This window comes from Perissodus microlepis, chromosome 15 (assembly GCF_051167445.1).
Source record: "Perissodus microlepis isolate ML-2025 ecotype Zambia chromosome 15, ASM5116744v1, whole genome shotgun sequence".
NCBI lineage: Eukaryota > Metazoa > Chordata > Actinopteri > Cichliformes > Cichlidae > Perissodus > Perissodus microlepis.
In genome coordinates, this window is record NC_140475.1 from 22,270,601 (window position 1) to 22,289,773 (window position 19,173).

The 19,173-nt window shown below is 39.7% G+C and overlaps 1 protein-coding gene across 1 annotated transcript; it reads right to left on the reverse strand.

Moving 5' to 3' along the window:
- Positions 1-4,097: 4,097 nt before the first annotated feature.
- Positions 4,098-18,798, reverse strand: flvcr1 (FLVCR choline and heme transporter 1). The gene is made up of 10 exons (XM_084952867.1): positions 18,100-18,798; positions 17,492-17,636; positions 16,608-16,748; positions 13,741-13,808; positions 11,661-11,764; positions 10,607-10,717; positions 10,102-10,207; positions 9,661-9,772; positions 9,455-9,522; positions 4,098-8,257 (listed from the first exon to the last, which is right to left on the reverse strand). Exons 1-10 carry the CDS (start codon positions 18,796-18,798, stop codon positions 8,159-8,161), a joined length of 1,653 nt encoding a protein of 550 aa, XP_084808993.1. The 3' UTR covers positions 4,098-8,158.
- Positions 18,799-19,173: the final 375 nt, after the last annotated feature.

Sequence of the window (19,173 nt, forward strand, 5' to 3'; positions counted from 1 at the left end):
AGTAACAAACCAAAGCTATATGTCAAAATCAAACTGTTCTTTATCCTACCTGTGAAGACAGGTGTGTACTGAGCTTCTATCTTCACGCTGTTTTCCTTAAAAAACTGGCAGGTGTGTGTTTTTCTGTGGCCTCGCTGATGTTTCACGGTCAGAAGTGAAACACACGTCCGTCCAGTGTTCGTGACACCTCTGTCAAGCAGCACCTTTCCCGTCTCAGCCAGCGGATGCTGTTCTCTTCACAAGCATGGAGGTCAGAGTATCTGAACAGAGAGCACTCTAATGTGAAGTCTCCATCCCCATTTAGTGTCTGAGATGCTGAAACTGAGAGAAATAGGTGATAAACAAAGTAAATGCAATTAGGTCATCACAGCTGCTCCCACATCTCAAACTAATTCTAATGTTTAACAGCTTTATGCACATTTCATTGGATTCATCAGTGGGACAGCTTCTAACTCTAAATGTTAAACGCTCCACGGCCCATCCCGAGGAAATATTGGACAAATATTGGACAAAGGCTGTTGATTATGGAGCGGCCAGGCTGGAGAAAAAGAGGAAGACCACAGAGAAGATTCATGGATATAGTGAAGGTGGACATGTAGATTGCTGGTATGACAGAGGAGGATGGTAGGGAAAGGGTGAGGCAGATGATTCACTTAGGCAACCCAATTAAGGAATTAAAAGAAAGAAGAAGACACAAATACGTGTAGTGTGTTTTACAGCAGAGTGTAAGTACCCACTATTCAAAATATGTAGATACACAACTGTGTCCTGGTCAGTGTTCTTGCCAGGCCGACAGCAGTAACCACCAGCGTCCTCAGCAGTGATGTTCTTGATGCCCAGGTGGCATTTACTGTGCAGACTGAGCCGCGCAGCTCGGGATGAGTTCTTCTCAATGGCCCCATTGTAAACTATGGCAGCAGTCCCAGATCGATCTGTGCTGTAAAGCCAGTGAACGATGGAGCAGCTTGAGTCAAGCGGGGGTGCGTTGTCACAGGGGAGAATGGCATCATGTCCCGATTTGTAATAAAGGTAGAAGTATCTTACACCAATGCCCGCTGTGAAGAAATAAACATGTTTACCTTTCTACTCATTTCTTTTGTACTTTAATTCTAATGGAATAATCCATGTAACCTATTCAACCTAATGCTTTGAAACATGTATAATAATCATAAATCAAATTATATTGTGTTCTGTATTTTTGCTATATTTTTATCACTTGGGTTCTTTTTTCCTTTTAATTTTAAATGAACAGCCAAATGCCTCAAACTGAATTCTCTACACCAATAAATCATGTTCATATCCTTCTAATGATCTGTCATAATGAAAGTGTTTTAAATAAAAACAATAATAATCTACATATTTTGGCCTAGAAAATTGTTAGAGAATCACACAGACATAAATATGGAGTGTGTTGCATAGGATCAGTGTGGGAAAGAATCAGTCAATAGGAGGTTCTAAATATCACTAGCAAATCAAGTTCGCTCAGGTCAGTGTACTCACTTGTCAGGATATTTAGATACACAGTTGTAAGCAGTGCATTGTTGTCCCCAGGCCGACAGTAGTAAACACCAGAGTCCTTCAAAGTGATGCTTTTGATGCCCAGGAAGCAGTTACTGTACAGACTCAGCCTGGCGCCTTGGGCTGTTTTCTCAATGATGTTTCCATTGTGAACCACCTCTGTAGTCCAAGGTAGGTCTCGGCTGTGAAACCAGCTAACGATGGAGCATGTTGAGTCCAATGGGGGTACGTTGTCACAGGGGAGAATGGCATCATCTCCAAGTCTGTAATTAAGAGTGATGTATCTTCTACTGATGCATACTGCAAAGAAAAAAGATGTGTTTATTCTAATCTACCCAATTATCAAGATGAGGAAGGCACCGTGGCTCAATAGTAACGGGACAAAGGAACATAATTTAAAATATATTTTTAACAGTTTCATGAAAGAACTTTGCAGACAGCGACTGCCCGTCAGGAAAACATGGACATCAGCAAATGTTGTGATCCCCCCCTTGAAGTGTTCTGCTACGTCTTTAATGCAGCTACCTTCAGTTGTGGGTCTCCGCATTCACTTTTGAATTTAATAACTTAAAAATATGCTCTTTTGTGTTGATATCAAGTGACTGACTTGGCTTTGGAAGAATACTACATTTCTTTGATTTGAGAAACTCTGGGGTTTCCTTAACTTGCACTGGGCCTTATATTTAAAAAAAAAAAAATACAAAAATAAAATACAAATGAATTCATTGGTGTTGGAGTACAGAGCCATAACTACTAACTTTTGTGTGTCTTTTTCCAACAAATCTTGGACCTAATTGTATTTCTGTCTTAAAACAGCTTTTAAAAGATCAAAGCTTTGAGTTTTTCAAGTAGTTTTTCTTCCTTCAACTGCTGTATATTCAACTGGAATAAACAGTCAGTGAAAGAATATGCACTGTAAGATCCAGGGTAAGATCCCTAGTGCACTTTATGCTTTGGGTCAAGTGATCTATGATGGTTTATATGATATCTAAAAACCCTTTACATTCTATTGTCAACCGAATTCAGTGGAATTCTTCTAATTATGATCCAAAACCTAAAAATATACTTTACATGTTGGTATTTCTTTTTTTCCACATGGCAACAACAATCAATTAAAATGTATATATTTCATCGCAACATAGATAACAGAGCCAAGAAAAGAAAATCGGAATAATTACCTTCAAACTGAAGCATAAAAATCAGGATTATTACAGGTTATTGCATCTCGCAGGCTCAAAATGGGCTTCCTTGTACACAAGTGATTGTGTTTCCTGTTGATGGTTGTATTTATAAGTAAAGAATTGTGTAACAGCACCAACTCATCAGCCAAAAATAGGTTGAAAGGGCATGTTATAAGACCACTGACATTGGTCACTTTGGAGTTTTTGGATGCGTTTCCTGTCTGGGTTTGACTTTTATACCTTTCTTGGTAAATACTGATACTGCAAGCCACATTCACCAATACATAAACCAACACCCTCTTTGGAAAATGCACACACAGACACAAGAATAGCCTATCCCAGCTATCGTAGGATGGGGGCCAGGGTATATCCAGGACAGGTCGCCACTCTGACGCAGGGCTAACACAGAGACAGACAACTATTCACCCCTATGGCCTTTTTAAGATCCCCAATTAGCCAAGTACCCAGAGAGAACCCACACAAACATGGGGAGAACAAGTAAACTCCACACAGAAACCAGTGCTAACCACTGCACCACTGTGCTGTTATATGCACCTAATTCTTATTTATTAAAGTCATTAAAGGCCTACGCAGTACAATCATGGCATCCTGGAAAGAGAGCAGTTCAAAGAAATTGTTAAAAGTCCAGAATTATCAGGAAATTCTTGCTCATGATGAGTTTTTATAAACTTGTGACCGCAGCTGTAACCATCTATGGTATAACACAGGTACGAAGTCACCACCTACTGATCAGTTCTCTGGAAAACAGTGTCACAGTTCCTGGAAGAACCCTCCTACCTCAGTATGCTATTTTTATACAGTGTCTTATAAAGTATTTGTCTTTCTCTGGTAAATATCCGTAATACATTCTTACAACCTCATACTATCGAACTGCTAACAGCTTCAAACAACAACTTTCCTCTGTCTCTCTCTCGCACGCAACTTTTTTTGTCTGTTACTTTCAGTCTAACTCACTTTCAGGTAAATGAACTTATAGGTAGATCAGCTTGATTGTTCAGTTCTGAGTTTACTTATTGAGTCGAGAAAAAGTCTGTAAGAACAAATATGTTACAGTAAAATGCTTTTATTGACAGTGAAGAAAAACAAGATATTTTCTTGGTGTTTCTTATTTTAAGTTTCACTTGTCCGGATAACAAGCTACTTTCGGCTACTGTGCTATTTCTTTGAAAATATTCAACAATAATTGGCATTGAGATTTACAATAGACATCCTTGTTTCACAGGTAAGTGACATTATTCATATTTTTGTTACAGTCAAAACAGAATTCTCAAAAAACAAAGACCCAAAACAAGAAAAAATCCAGTTAAAAGTTTTATGTACATCTCTTGTATCCATCCACAGATAAAAAATAGTCCTCCACATTTGCAAAAATTGTAAAACCAGTTTTCTTTATTTTTAACTTTTGGCTGACCATTTGAGAGAATACCAGTGAGCTAGGGGTTCAATGCAGTGCGATGTGCAGCGGCTTGTTTTGGTCTATTTAGCCTTTAAAGATTAAACTTGTGTGGGAGAACAAAAAGTCGCAAACTACCCTCAACTACTTGATTTTTACATGTCAGAAAACAGAAACTGTCAATGATGCAAAAGCATTAAAAACATCTGCTGCATAAAAACTGTTTCTAATGGTGATATAAAATAGCCACCAAATCCAGTGACCCAGTTAATGCGAACAGTATCCCCAAGACAAAGGAAGCATATAATGCTTTATTGATCACATAATTTATTTCCATGAAGAAATGTTCAAAACTGGATGTTGACAGTGTAAAATATGGCTGACAAAATATGAAATATTTTTACCCCACAGGCTGAAGTCTTTTCAGACTACGAGGCCATGTTATTCACCACCTCATCATTGTAATTGTTAAGTGCTGTTTTCTGTAACATACTCACAGGAAAATAAATAGACTGAAAATAAATATAATCAAATTATATTCCAGATAAAACCTTTTAGTAGTTTATAAAAATGACAAACATCAGTGAGTCAGAAAAGGTAAAAAAACAAAACAAAAACAAATCTTGATTAACAAGAAGCCAGAAAACAGGAAAAATGCATAAAATATTCCTAAATGTTTTACACATAAAGTATTTTAAAGATTCTGAGAAAAAAAAAAGTATAACCAGATCTTTTTTTTCCAACTACAAAAGAGTTTAACGGAGGATTTAACAGTTGTTTGGAAAGTAAAATGTTTGAGGTTGTGGTATCAATATGTAATTGTCAATCAATATTTATTTACTTACAAATTCCAGAAAAACAAAGAGACCCTGTCAACTGACATGAATCCTCTTGGAGTGAAGAGTTGGTGAGATTGCAGCAGAAAGCCGAAAAATAAATGTTTATACCAAAAAATCTTGCACAGAGGAGGAAAACAAACGCTCTCTTTCTACATCTTTTCAGTTCTTAGCTGAATTAAAAGAACACAAGAATGGACAGTTAAATGTCTGTGATGGTGAGCCCAATTTTTTTAAGCCCTCCTACTCATCAAGTATGAGGAGTAGCCATAACAAATTAGCCCTAAGGTTGACAAGTGCGGCACATCTACTGAAGAGGCCACCTGGTGCGTATGATTTGTTGTGCTTTGTTGCATCCTATTTAGTACATTTGTAATGAGACTTACTCAATAAGTCTGTTATTTATTCTAATTTACAATTTTTAAGTAAAAATAGAATCGAAGTCTGACTTCATGCATTTCACATTATAGACCAGGACTTATGAGGTCAAAATAAGTGAAAACAAATGTGTTTCTTACAAGGTGTACGAGCTCAGACACAAACATGAAACAAGGCTACGTGTCAGCTAAGACCCAAGTATCTGCGTTTACTTTTATGGATACAGTAGGAATATTAAACTGAGAATATTCAGATGTCAAACTTTTGTGCTTCTCCTGTCCACTCTGCTTTCCTCGTCCCACAAACAGCAGCTCGACCAGCCGTGACATGCGTAACGGATAGAGTTAAAACTGAAATCATGTATTTCAGAAAAAGGCCTAAAGTTGTGCCTGTGTTTAAAATTGTGCGCTGAACTCAGAAAATCTTTACATTCTGTTTGGTCCAAATTTGGAAAACACTGCAGCACATTCCACTTGTCACATATTTATGAGTTCCACAATCTGTTTTATTGAGCGATATTACCGCCGAGTTACCATGTCGTCAGCTTTCGCCTTCCCTCCAAATGATAACTAAACTATTTGCTCTTTGTGACTGCATGTGTTCACATTAGGATATGACTGTGTGCGTCTCTATAAAAAGAGCTTCTAAGATCAAGTGTTCTGATCCTACACTATCTTTGTGTGTAAACAGAAGAAAGAAGGTACAATGCTCAGGGATTATTCATTTCCTTAACTATTGAACATTTATTTTTTTGGGGGGGGGACGTAGCAAGTAGGTGCATTCAGTCACCATGAAATGTCACTGGAGCTTTAAATGTGTCCAGCAAAACAGCACACATCTATACACAATGCTGCGGTAAAAAGAAACTACAGTTAAACGCAATGAGGTCTTCATGGTGATTTTTAGACATCATCTAGCAAAGAAGTGCAATTCCTTGATTGGCCACTTGCCATTGGCTCCAAAAACAAGTCATTTCCCAGAGACGCCCATGTTGAAATGCCCAAATTCAGCAATGACATGAAAATAACATATTTACAAGAAACAGTTGGGCGATGCTAATTTCTCCCACCATGACAACTAAACTAGAGCTGAGTTTATTTTTAGCTATAACCATCCATCTGGATAAAGTTAAAGGCTTAAAGTGAGGGTGTGGTTCCTTTATTTCACAGGTGTGCCACACAGGCAAGTAACTTTCTGCCCGGCCCCTCGACTATGGAACCAGCCCTAGTTTGGATTCGGGAGACAGACACTATCTCTACTTTTAAGATTAGGTTTAAAACTCTCCTTTTTGCTAAAGCATATAGTTAGGGCTGGACCAGGTGACCCTGAATCCTTCCTTACTTATGCTAAAATAGGCATAGGCTACTGGGGGATTCCCATGATGCATTGAGTGTTTCTTCTTCAGTCACCTTTCTCACTCGCTATGTGTTAATAGACTTCTCTACATTATACTAGTCATCATACTAGTTATTAATCTCTGGCTCACTTCCACAACATGCTTTTTACCCTGTCTTCCTTCTCTCTCCCCAACCAGCCGCAGCAGATGGCCCCGCCCCTCCTGAGCTTGGTTCTGCTGGAGGTTTCTTCCTGTTAAAAGCAAGTTTTTCCTTCCCACTATCGCCAAAGTGCTTTTCATAGAGGGTCATATGATTGTTGGGTTTCGCTTTGTATGTATCAATTTAGGGTCTACCTCATAATATAAAGCGCCTTGAGGCGACTGTTGTTGTGATTTAGCGCTGTATAAATAAAATTTCATTGAACTGAATCTTTTAAACCAACTTCCCTAAATTGACGTCTCCATTGTGCCGATGCTTTGTGAAAGACTTTTAATGGCTGTCTGTGTGGAAAAGCCATCCAAGCTGTCCGTGAAGCTTAAATATTCATTATTATTTTCATAATTTGAAGTCTTTTACTTGGAACTATTTAGGATCAGTGTTTGTGGACCTGTGCACTTTATGGATGCAGTTTGCTAACGAAAGTTAGCTGAGCCCTAGCTAGCACCCCACCCTCTCATCTAAATATGGTCACTTCTGACTCCAAAAAAACCACGGTGTGGCAGCTTCCAAATTGCTAATGCTGAGGTTTCAAACTGTGGGTTGGTGATGTCACAGTACCTACATCCATCTTTTATATACAGTCAATTCATGCTGCTTTTTAGAAAACAGTAAACATGTTCTGTATTCTTTGCTGAAGCAGGTTTGAAACAGATTCCAGGAGTTAATCTGAGTCAAAGGACCTTTTGATTACTGCCATGTAAAAAAATGTAATAGATATTTACAGTGAGATTCACATCTAGAGTAGAGCATCAAAGAATAATTCAAGTAAACTCAGGAAATGGTGGCCTAACATCTGTGGCAGTATAAAACTGAACAGGATTGCTCTGCTCGCTTTCTCTTGCAGTGTTACAGGAACCAGTGTCACAGTCGTCTGGGACTGGGAGGGGGGAAGGGGGGGGGGGGGGGTTACCAGCCAGTTTTCCTTCACTAACCAGCTAAGAGTGCCATCCTTTACCTACAGCCAAGTAAAGTGCAATGGAGTGTCTTCTGCATGTCAGTGTACAACAATATTTCCAGGAGCTTTGAAAGGAGTCAGGCAGCTTGGTTACAACATTAACCAATCCCATCCATGAGACACCTGTCCTAAATCACCTGTAGATTGTGGCTGTCTTTAATTTGACCTGGCTCACGCCCGGTGCCTTCAACTTTCCAAGTTTTAAGGAGGAGATTTTTGGCAACAAAAAGCAGGTACTGCTGTAGGTATTTGATGCCAACTTGTTTCCCACGGGAGCAGGGAGATAGTCTCACTTGTTTGTGATTGTGTGACTTGGCAGGTCACAGTGAGGTTTCACGAGAGAAGCTGACTGAGGGCTCCATCTTGGCTCCATTGGATTTCTTTTCTGAAGGGCAGTCTCCAGGACAATCAGTAGTAAGCTGGGACACAAACAAGAAATCAAAATGAACTGTAATGTAATTAATCAGACTTGATGAACACATCTCTTTTTGGGCTTTTTCTAGTAACTGCCAAATAACCCACAAAAGAACAACTCCTGTGACTCTTGTAACTATAAGATATTTCCTTATTTACATCTCTTCTCATCATAGTTTTAGGTTTTTCTGAGCTGTGGATTTCAGAAATGTGGCAATTCAGGGTTTTATCCAAATCCAGCATTACTCTTTATGTAATTTATTATCTACTATTTGTAGATTTTGTGTGATTAAATCTCTGTTCTGATTGAAGCTGGCACAGTCCTGTGCTCTATTTAGCACCTACTAAAACGTTATTCTTAACACTGCCACCAGATGGCACCAATAAAAACATGCCGGCATTACTTGTGACCCCTGAAGCAAAGGAACAGTTGGACAAATTATTTTTGCTATTTTATTTTTTGCATTTATTAAATTGTGGTAACCTCATAACCTACAAAAGATTGTGTGAACCATTTTTTTAAAAAAAAAACTTCAAATGTGATAAAAGCAACGAAGGAGAGCCTGAATAAACTCAGGTCTCTAAAGGGCGCTTCAACTGTGACTCAGCAGGATGGTGGGAAGGTGGTCTATCAACTGAATGGAGAGTCCTTAAACAGATTTAAAGGCCTGGCTTGTCTAAAGGGTTTTAAGCAAAGTCATTAGAAACAACCAGCTGGCAGCAAGATAATGTGTGAAAGATAGGGTTTTAAAGCCTTGTCTGCTTAGAGGACAATTTGCAAGGCTAAATGCCAGAACAGAAACAAAAAGAGACTCAATGTTCAGGGAAAGTAGAGAAAGGTTCAAGAATCTGTCACCTCTGAAGGTCACATTAAAATATCACACAAAGAGACACTCAAACTAAATACAGTCAGGTGTATAGGACACAGAAAGCCAACAACATAATGTAAAAGAGATATTTTGAAAGGTGCCTGTGAATGGTTTCCATTTACTATCAATTATTGCTACTTTTCTGCCATTACAATAAAAATATAATTCTTATTTTCTGTAAGCGTGTGAATTTACATTTGTTTGTTTCCGGATAAAGACTCTACTTTCAAGAGACAAAGAACTTTATTAGGTTAAATTTTATAATACTAATATTTTAATTTACTGTTTAGCTAAACTGTTTAATCTAGTTTAAACATTCCTGGAAGGACTTACCGCTTGCAGGTGATTGCTGTCTGCTCCCATGTTCACATTGTGTCTTTTCAGTTCTGATTTGATTAAGGCTGAAAACAAAACATGATAAAACATTAGAAATCTAATATTTCATTTACCATGCACTAATGAACACATAGTGACATCCATATAACCCCCCCCCCACACACACACACACACACACACACACACACACACACACTGCTTACCTGTAAGAATTATTCCCAGGAAGATCCAAGCACAGAGAAAGAGATTTCCAGACAGTGGGCCATGGTCTGTGGTCAGTTTTCCCTGAATCAGAGTGAAAATAATCCCAAATATCTGCAAGATAAGTAAACACCCACATAGCATGTTAGCAACAATTGCTAATAAAGTACATTACATCCTTAAAAACATTCCAGTCTCTGATCACTGGCAAAGTGATAAGAAGATGTGGAAAATTTGTAGCCAAAAGGTATAAAATGAAAAATAATATTTAGCTTCCTTAAATAAATGTTTCAGATAAAAAAAAATGTTTTATTATTAGAGGAATCAAAAGCTGTTTGGAGAAAGAGGTCCAATCTTATGTTTTCTTACTGCAGATGTGGCCCATAGTGCAAATAGAAGGCGCTCCTTAAGTATGAGAAAGTGTTGCACAGCTTCTGGAGTACCTGAGCAAAGGCATTGAGGAGTCCTGATGATGTTCCCTCAGACTCAGGGTAGGTGATCTCCACTCCAAACTCAAAGCCCAGTGGCAAGTAACCTGTCATGAAGAACCTGAAACACAGAAGTCACAGAAACGAGGTTTAGAGTCAAAACAAAATCCAATGACCTGATCTACATAATGTGCAAGAATATGTATTTTCATTTGGTATTTACATGTAAACATCGACACTGTATCTCCCTAGGGGTGGGGTGTGTTTCAACAAAAAACACTGAAAGATGTGTGGCCTGCAAACAAGCTAATTTAACGTACTAGCATCAGAAACAGAGCCTGCAAAATGAAAAGCAGCTGATCAGTTTGTAACTGAGATCTGTATGCTCAGTTTAAAAGGAAGGTAAAGCCTGTTCTCTGTTGGTTTGTTTGTTGTTGTTATTAAATAATATAACTATAACACTAAATATATTATATCTATATATATTTCTTTAATGCTTCTTAAGAACAGCTGGACCTACCCCAGGACTCCAGCAGTGACAAAGACCAAGTGGATGTTTTTGAGGTCCAGAGTGAAGGTGAAGACCAACATGCCCACAAACGACAGGATGTACACGATCAGTGTTGTGATCCTGTGAAAAAGCAACAGCGCGAACATGAGAGCCCCCATACTCATTTGATTATGGTCACCAAGCACAAACACAGCCTTCATGCTTCTGTAATACTTCTCAGCATATCAAACTGTTTTTTCTCCCACACAGACCAAAACAAACTGACAAAAACTATGAGAAAACATTAAAATACAGCTTTAATTGCAGAAACTGAATCATGTCCAAAGTTTGACCGCTTTAATTTACTGTACCTGCCCTCCTGGCTGAGGGATTACCACTCTTTGTGTCAGACATATGAAACAACTCTGATATCCCTCTATATGATCAAAAGTATGCTGCCTGGTCTTAGCTGTCATGAAGGGGAATCTTACTGCTACAGTTCACATTAATATTTTAGTAATGGTATGTCAGCTCTCTGGGGAGGGCCTTTTCCTGTCTCAACCTTAAAATGCTCCCTCCACTGGTTCAGAGCCTGTTCTCAAACACATTCAAAAGTGCTGAATGTGAAATAGACCTTATCATTCAAGCAAATGCTGCCATGGCAGTGTCCAGTGAGCCATGGAGGCTGCCATAGCATCAGAGCAGTGTATAATAACCGCTGAAAAACACTTTCCCTCCTTTTCGGTGTAAACTCTGAAAATATGCACAATCAGTTTTCAGCAATATGTCTCAGTTGTTCTTAAATCAATCAACCTTTTGTAATATCCCTCAGAAACACACTGGCACAGCTCCTCGGTTTAACAGTCTTACTTCAGTGTCCTTTGGCAGACCAAAGGTAATGTCTTTGTTATTAGGAAGTCTTTCTGCCTTTAATGGATCACCGTTCTTAAAGATGTGCAAAATACACTAATAATTCTGCCATCCAGAAACCATCCAGCAGGCTGATGGGTCATATTTTTGACACCAACCTATAACATAAACTATATCTATAGCTTGTATACATAAGTGTGTAAGTGTCGCTTACTTGTACAACTTTGTGCGGTCCAGCCAAAGGCCACAGAGGATAGATCCAACCATCCCAGCAACAACCAAAGTCAAACCGATTCTACCAGCATTCAACTCCTGGTTCTGAGGAGAGGAGAGGAGAGGTTACACTAAGAGCCACAGTGCAGACAGCTGATTCAAAGGCATTAGCCTCCGTTTAAACTGAGCATACAGTATCTCAGTTGCAGGTGGAGATTAAAAAAAAGTCACATGTTTTGTCAGTATGATGGCTGTTAATTGGAGGCTGAGGGGAGGGGGGTCAGAGGTTTAAAATGCTTCTGGTGGGAGAGGGCTGGAAAGTCATCTAACAGTTTAGCCAAGAGACGGAGAGTTTTATAAGGTCATGTAAGGTTGAGGATCTGTGTGTGTGTGTGTGTGTGTGTTTGTATTGCTGAGACAAGCAGCAGCTGAATGAGCATCAGCTTTTCCATCACTCAGTGTGTGTACAGTGTCTGATGGCGACAGAGAAAGAAAGACATGAGTCTTTCAAAGTGACTGAATCAGCCCGCTCTCTGTTGATTTAGCTTTGTGTGTGTGTGTGTGTGTGTGTGTGTGTGTGTGTGTGTGTGTGTGTGTGTGTGTGTGTGTGTTATGGTGGGATGCAGGCATGCATGAAAGCAGCTAATGAACTCAAAGCCATAGACAATAACCTCGTGTCTCATCGCAGCCGTCACAAGTTGCTCTGTTCTTTGCTTTCTCAATAACCTCTCTGTATATTTCTCCCTCTCAGCCTCTCCATCCACTCTGCAGTTTTCTAACACCTGTTTTATCTACATTTTACATTCACCAGAGTAACATAAATGACACAAACATGGTTTACAGTGGTTGAAGTGGAGCAGCTGGTGCACATATGTGCTGACAGAGTAACAATTTTCCACTATGACGACAGTATTTTACCCACATTGCGTCCACACTCACGCTCTTTTCATCATAACCTTTAAGAACATGAGGGTCAAATTAAAGACAAACAGTGAACTGAAGGCTTCACTTTGCCCTTTGGCTCAAAATACAGTACACACAGAACTGCAGCTGCTGATATTAAAGTGCAATATCAGATGGTTTTACATGTAATTTAAGCGTTTTTTATGCTTAAAGAGTCTATTGAGTTCTGTGTTGTAGAGGTTGGAAATCAGTATATATATTAGACACTTGTATGCAAGGAGAGATGTTTAGCTTTGTTGACTGTCACCAGTTATTGTTTGGGTTATTTTTAAAAGCATTTATGTCTCACATTCATGACTCCCCAGCTTCGGTCTCTAGGTGGCTTTTACTTTGTTTCTTGAAGTCTCAAAAGCATCAAAACAAAAAAAGATGCATCACAGTTATTAGCCTAAGTAAAAAATCCAGATAAACATGAATAAAGTTAGTAGGTTGTGTGGTATTACTTAACATCTTGCTATATAATAAAACGGAGTTATCTTACCAATAAGTAAGTAAGCATGTTGATTGCAAGTTTCCAGCGCTTTTACCAAACGAAAGAGCTTCTTAACATCAAAAGTATCAGAATAAGTAAGATGGAAATTTCAAACCAGTGGGTTTCCAGAGTTATTGGGCTTGATCTTGTGCAAACATCAAAATGTTTGCACAAGATTTATTAATATGTTTATTAGTATATCAAACTAGTGAGCAATCCATTGACCAGTTTAATGACACCAGAACCAACCAACCTGATCAAAATTACAAAACTATGTGAATATCGTCATGAGCTAAGAGCTCAGAATAACGATTACTATGTTAATTATTAATAACAACCTCTTCAGAATCAAATTAACTTGATTGTGATGAGTGTTTGTAGTCATGGATATCTGCTACATTATTGTACTGTAATGTGTAACAGCGGTTAGCACTAACTGCCTCACATGCTCTGTGGGGCCTCTCAGTGTGGAGTCTGTTTGTTCTCCCTGTTCCTGCTTTGGTTTGCCTCCGGGTGCTATGGATAACTCCCAGTCCCAAAATATGCATGTTATGTTAACTGGCATTTCTAAAATGACCTCGTGATACTCATAACTTCTCCAGAGTCATCTTGCCCAGTCTCAGCTGGGACGGATGGATGATTTTACCTCATAGCAGGCCATGATCATCTGGTTGAGAAGTGTTGAGACAGAGTAGAAGGAGCCAGTCATTATACCTGCAGACAGACAGCAAAGGCAAAGGTGAGCACAGTTTTGCATTTAGCTTAAAATTTAAATCATCCATGAGGATTATGACTGAGCTAGAATTGGATGTTTATAATTATAAATAATATATAATAAGTATAATTCTGAATGCAAACACTCAAAGCAGACATTAAAATAAGAATCAAACAGTAAAAGTAGCATTAGTAGTAGTGATGTATTGTAAATAGATGTTATAGCTCTTCTTTCATTGAACCTCTGAGACCCAAAAAAAGTTTTTGATATTTAATTTTTTTTTATATAATATAAGTATTGTGGTTGAAAGAAATATGTGACAGTAAAATAAAAAAAATATTTATTTTTAGTCCTATGTAAAGGACATCTGGTCTTGCTTGACTGCAGAATGGTTTAATGTAATGATATCGTTTTCATTTTTGTATGGATTTCTGGTAAAATGTATTTTTATTTCATGGACATCAACAGTTAGGTGAAGGTAACATGTCTGAAGACTAAAACATGATTTTAACAAAGAAGTTTTAGCTTAAACGTCGTTCTGCACACCTGATTATCACTAAGGTTGTTAGGTCATATCTCCCACTGATCATGTGTGACATGACAGAGTGATATGAGTGATGCAGAAAGGATTTCACTCAGAATTGTGAAAGGGGACTCAGACTTAGTGCTGTCAGGAGACGAGGTAGAGAAGGGCCAGACAGCAAAACAGGAAAGCTCAGAGGAGGGAATACTAACTTTTGAGGAAATGACTATACCTGAAGTTTATTACTGATATGAAGTGTTGTGTATGTTAGGCTGAAGTTGTGGGGTTTGGTTTCTCTGGCACAAAGTGGAGAACAGGACATCTCCTCAGCTACTGATGTAGCACTGATGTAGTCCTGTTGCAGTCAGTTTAAGAGAGGTCTCACCTTCCAGAGGGCATTATTGTTTTCCCCTTAGAGACAACCTTTAATGTACTTTTAGCAAATGTATTACTAATGACAGAAATCAAAAAAAGTTTTTAATGTAAGCTAAATTTTAGCTCATTATGCAATCTACATTTATGTGTGTGTGTGTGTGTGTGTGTGTGTGTGTGTGTGTGTGTGTGTGTGTGTGTGTGTGTGTGTGTGTGTGTGTGTGTGTGTGTGTGTGTGTGTGTGTGTGTGTCTGTACACATCCCAAAAAGCTTTATAGCCTGGGTTACAAATTGCTTCTTACCCATAACGGTGCTGTCACTTTTTCTCTGCTCAGGCTCTGCAATAACTTGTACAGCCTCCTCTGCACTTTCACCATCTTGCTCTAATTCCTACCCTCCTCCATCTCGTCTCCTGACTACAATAGGTCTGATTCTCCTTCTACAATTCTGAGCAAAATCCTTTCTACCTCACCCTTCCCTCAGCTTCCTGAAGGAGGGACGTAGGTTGACACCAAGAGTTAGCAAGTCATTTATCCACGTCCACTGCCAAGGACACGGAATAAAAGGTTTGTTTTAAAAGGGTAAAACTGATGTATATTTCTGAAATCCTACTAAACTTAATTAAGGCACCCCACATCGAAGAAACAATCTGATATGATTTTAGAAAATATGTGATCTGTTAGCCTAACCCTCAGATAGGATGCATCACTACAAAGCCCACAATGTCCTCTTGCCAGTGCAGTAGGACTCATGTAGGGTGCATACTTTGTGCTTGATGCAGAGGCCTCAGACTGATTTCACTCACAGAGCACAAGAATGAATTGCTGCGACTTTAGAAGTTAATGTTTATTTGATGGAAAATTACTAAATGCACAGCTCTGTTTGTCTGCATTGTAATTACTTCCAATGTGTGTGTGTGTGTGTGTGTTAGATTAGATTAGCCTTTATTGTCTCCTTTAGGGGAAAACTGTCTTGGACAAATGAGGAAAACACGTCATGTAAGATAACACACAAGTACAAGCACTGATTTATAATTTCACCTGTTACTATTAAAGAATTTGATTAAGAAAGACACTGAAACATTTTTATCTATTTATGAAAATGCGATCTATTTAAAAGGTACAGTTTGATACCCTGTACCTTTTTCTTGAGGGTTTCAACTCATACTCTTTATAAAGGATGTGATTTATACCCTCAGTGATTTTCAGACAATGTTTTATCAATGACTCTTCAAATATCACCTGGAGAGAAGATGAAGTGAGCATCCCAGTTATCATTAGCATATCCAGTTATTATTATTTAAGTGGCCCAGTGCTGCTGTCTTTAGAAGAAATCGCCCAAGCATCTTGAAATTTACACACTAGCAAAAAAAGGTTATGAAATTCAACCTTGGTGCCACAGTGTTTGTTTAATGGAGCTTATCAAAGGTGAGACAGCGGTCAGCTGTTTTCTAGGAATGCAGAAATAGAGGTGTGCATAGAGGAGTAATTTTAGCATAAAAAGAAAGCATACCAAATGAAAGAAAATATGTGTAGCAGTACTATGGGTAATGCTGCTATCTGGAGTAACTTTATAGTGATAAGGTTGTGACATTGTAATGATAATCTGTATAGGTGATAATGGTGGGTGAGAAGAAGTTGCTACTATTCATCATGATGATAATAGCATAGGCCGTAAGTCAGGATAACATAGGTAATGATCATAGTATTATGCAATCTTTACTGGACTCCTGCTTCATATCATATCAAATAATTGGAGGAAATATCAGGGCTGAATATGCTGAGTGTGGCCAGGGTTTGTTTTGACTAATGGTAATGTATTAGATCTGCTGACCTGAAAGAGTCTCCAAAATGTTACCAAAAATAAAAACAAACAATGTAAAAGTCAGGTGTTTTACACTTGCCATAGGTGATGAGGAGCAGGACAAAGGCTTTATTCTTCACCAGGTTGAGGATGGACTGTTTGTAAGAGTAATCTTCAGGAGGGGAGTCTGGTAAGACAGCCCGTGCTTGACTGGGAGGGAGAGGAGGTCTGTCTTTTATGACTGTGGAAAAGGCAGAAACAGTGAAGTGATGGACCTTTTATGTGAGAAGAAAATAAATCAGAGTCTCTGTGAGCATACAAGAACCAGAAAAGGTAGGAAATTATTGATATGTGGTATCAAATGTAAATAATACACATCTGCATACATACAGCCCACATTCTGAATTATAAACTATTTATTTAGATTATTTTTGACTCGATTCAAATATGAGGTTAAATCAGAGATTTGTTATAGAGTCTGAGGTAGTTTCAGGAAGTCAGCTGCCAAAACCAGGAGTTCCTGAAATTACTGCAATGGAACTTTGATAATATGTCAACTCTTGATTGGCTCGTTTTAAACCAGCTGCAGTTTCAACACTGTGTGTTTACATACGGTGTCATAGCTATTTAAAGACACCTACTATTAACCCCACTTTACAGAATGATGCAGAATCTTAATCTCAAACCCAATTCATGATCCTGAACTGGATGCTTAGTGTTTTTTAGAATATTTACAATAATCTTAGTCTCAAAAAGACAACCTGGCCCTTAGATGCGCAAAAGCATACTTGCACACCTGTGTACCTGGAAGCAGAGGTGTGCCAGTGTTCTTTGTACCTGCAGGCCTCTGTACACATGTACACAACAGAAGTCTGAGTTTGAGCACCACTCCCTGACAACTGAAACATTTGGCAGTACCAAGACAACGTATGCTGCTTTGCATAATGTAAGCCAGCGTGCGACTGTGTGATATTAAATGTGTACCTATCACTGCCAGGACGAAGAGGACCGTGGAGACGGCAGCTGTACCGTAGAACATAATCATGATGTTGTGACCTGTGAGTTCAACATTATCAGGGGTGTTAGGAACCAAAACAGGAGGCAACAAGAAGCCAATGGCTGTCCCCAACTACAAACAAAAGGCACAGGAAGAGAGAGAAGAAGAGATTATTTACTTACACAAATATTACTATTGCTAAACTGAGCATATAAAGAGCTGATAATCTGGTGATGATAGTGTTGTCCATTAGTTGGCTGTGGCTAAGGAATTATTTTTCATCTACTATAGGCCTATTCTTAGGTTTTATTAGTCCTAGTATGTTCCACTGGTCCCTAGTTTTTCTAATTTTTCTATTTATAGTAATGAAAATGTTGGAATTTAGACTATTCGTTCGTGGGTACAATGATTTTGGGGGGGGGGTCAATAATTGTCAGTGAGTTCTTGGCTGTTATTATTGTATTTGTTGTTCATTTGCTGTAAAAACTGTGAATGATCACTAAAATAGAATCGCGTCTCTCTTCCCCCCTGACTCGGTCTGCTCACTAAACTCCACACAAACCTAACCTATCAATAATCTGTGACACGCGCTGACCTGGTTTCCGAGCACTGCCGTGGCGCACGCAGTGGAAACCTCTCGGGGTCCGAACCACACCGAAGCCACGCGGGAAGGCAGGCCGAGGATGAACACCTGCGCCACGGAGCAGATGACCTGCGCGGTGACGGTGACTGCGAACAGCTGGGGGTTCACGCTCGCGCATTTCAGCCAGGCGCCGGCGCAGTTGAGGCCGGCGCCCAGCAGGGCCGTTAAGCGCAGACCCTTTCGGTCCAGCAGCCAGGTGGCGGGGAAGATGAGCGGCACGTAGGCCACCATGTAGACGATGGAGAGCCAGTCCACCTTGTCGTTGGTCACCCCGTAGTACTGCGTGAACACGTTGGTGATAATGCTGTACTGGATCCATTGGAAGGCGTTCACGAGGGAGTATAGGCTGAAAACGGCCAGCACGGCGAACCGGCGGGCGTACACCCTGGTCTCCAGCCTTTTCTCTTCCTTCTCCTCGCCTTCTCCTCCTCCTCCTCCGTTGGGTAGCATCACCTCTCTTTCATCAGGCGGAGCTTCCTTGTCCTCCTCCAGCTCCTGCGCGCGCTTTGAGCCTGTCTCCCCGGCCCCGCCCGCGTGCACCGCTTCGTTTGGCCGTTCCTCGTCCTCTGGCTCCTTCCTGCCGACCGTGATGTCGTCAGGTGCGCCGGTACCCGCGCGCAGATGCTCCTGCACGAGCTCACCGGCGACCATGATGCGTGTTCGCAGCCTTTTGCTCTTTTTGCGCGATGCTGAGTCCAGAGATGATCGACTGAGGCGAGCTGAGCAGGAAACAGAGAGGTTTCCTCATTTGGTTACCGGTGAAAAAGAAGGATGAGCTGCAGATGACTGAAATATGAACAACTGCTGACTACACATCCCTAAATATGAAAATACTCGAACACTCAACACTCCTTAGAAAACAATACCCGGCTTCTGTCAAACAGCGTGCTGCTCCCGGTCTGACACACTTGATTCTCTCTCTCTCTCTCTCCCTGTCTGGTGGTTTCAATACGTCTCTCTACCTTTTAAGCCGACTCTGACACAAAGCCTTTCGATAGCGATGAGCCAATAGCAGAGCAGCATGAG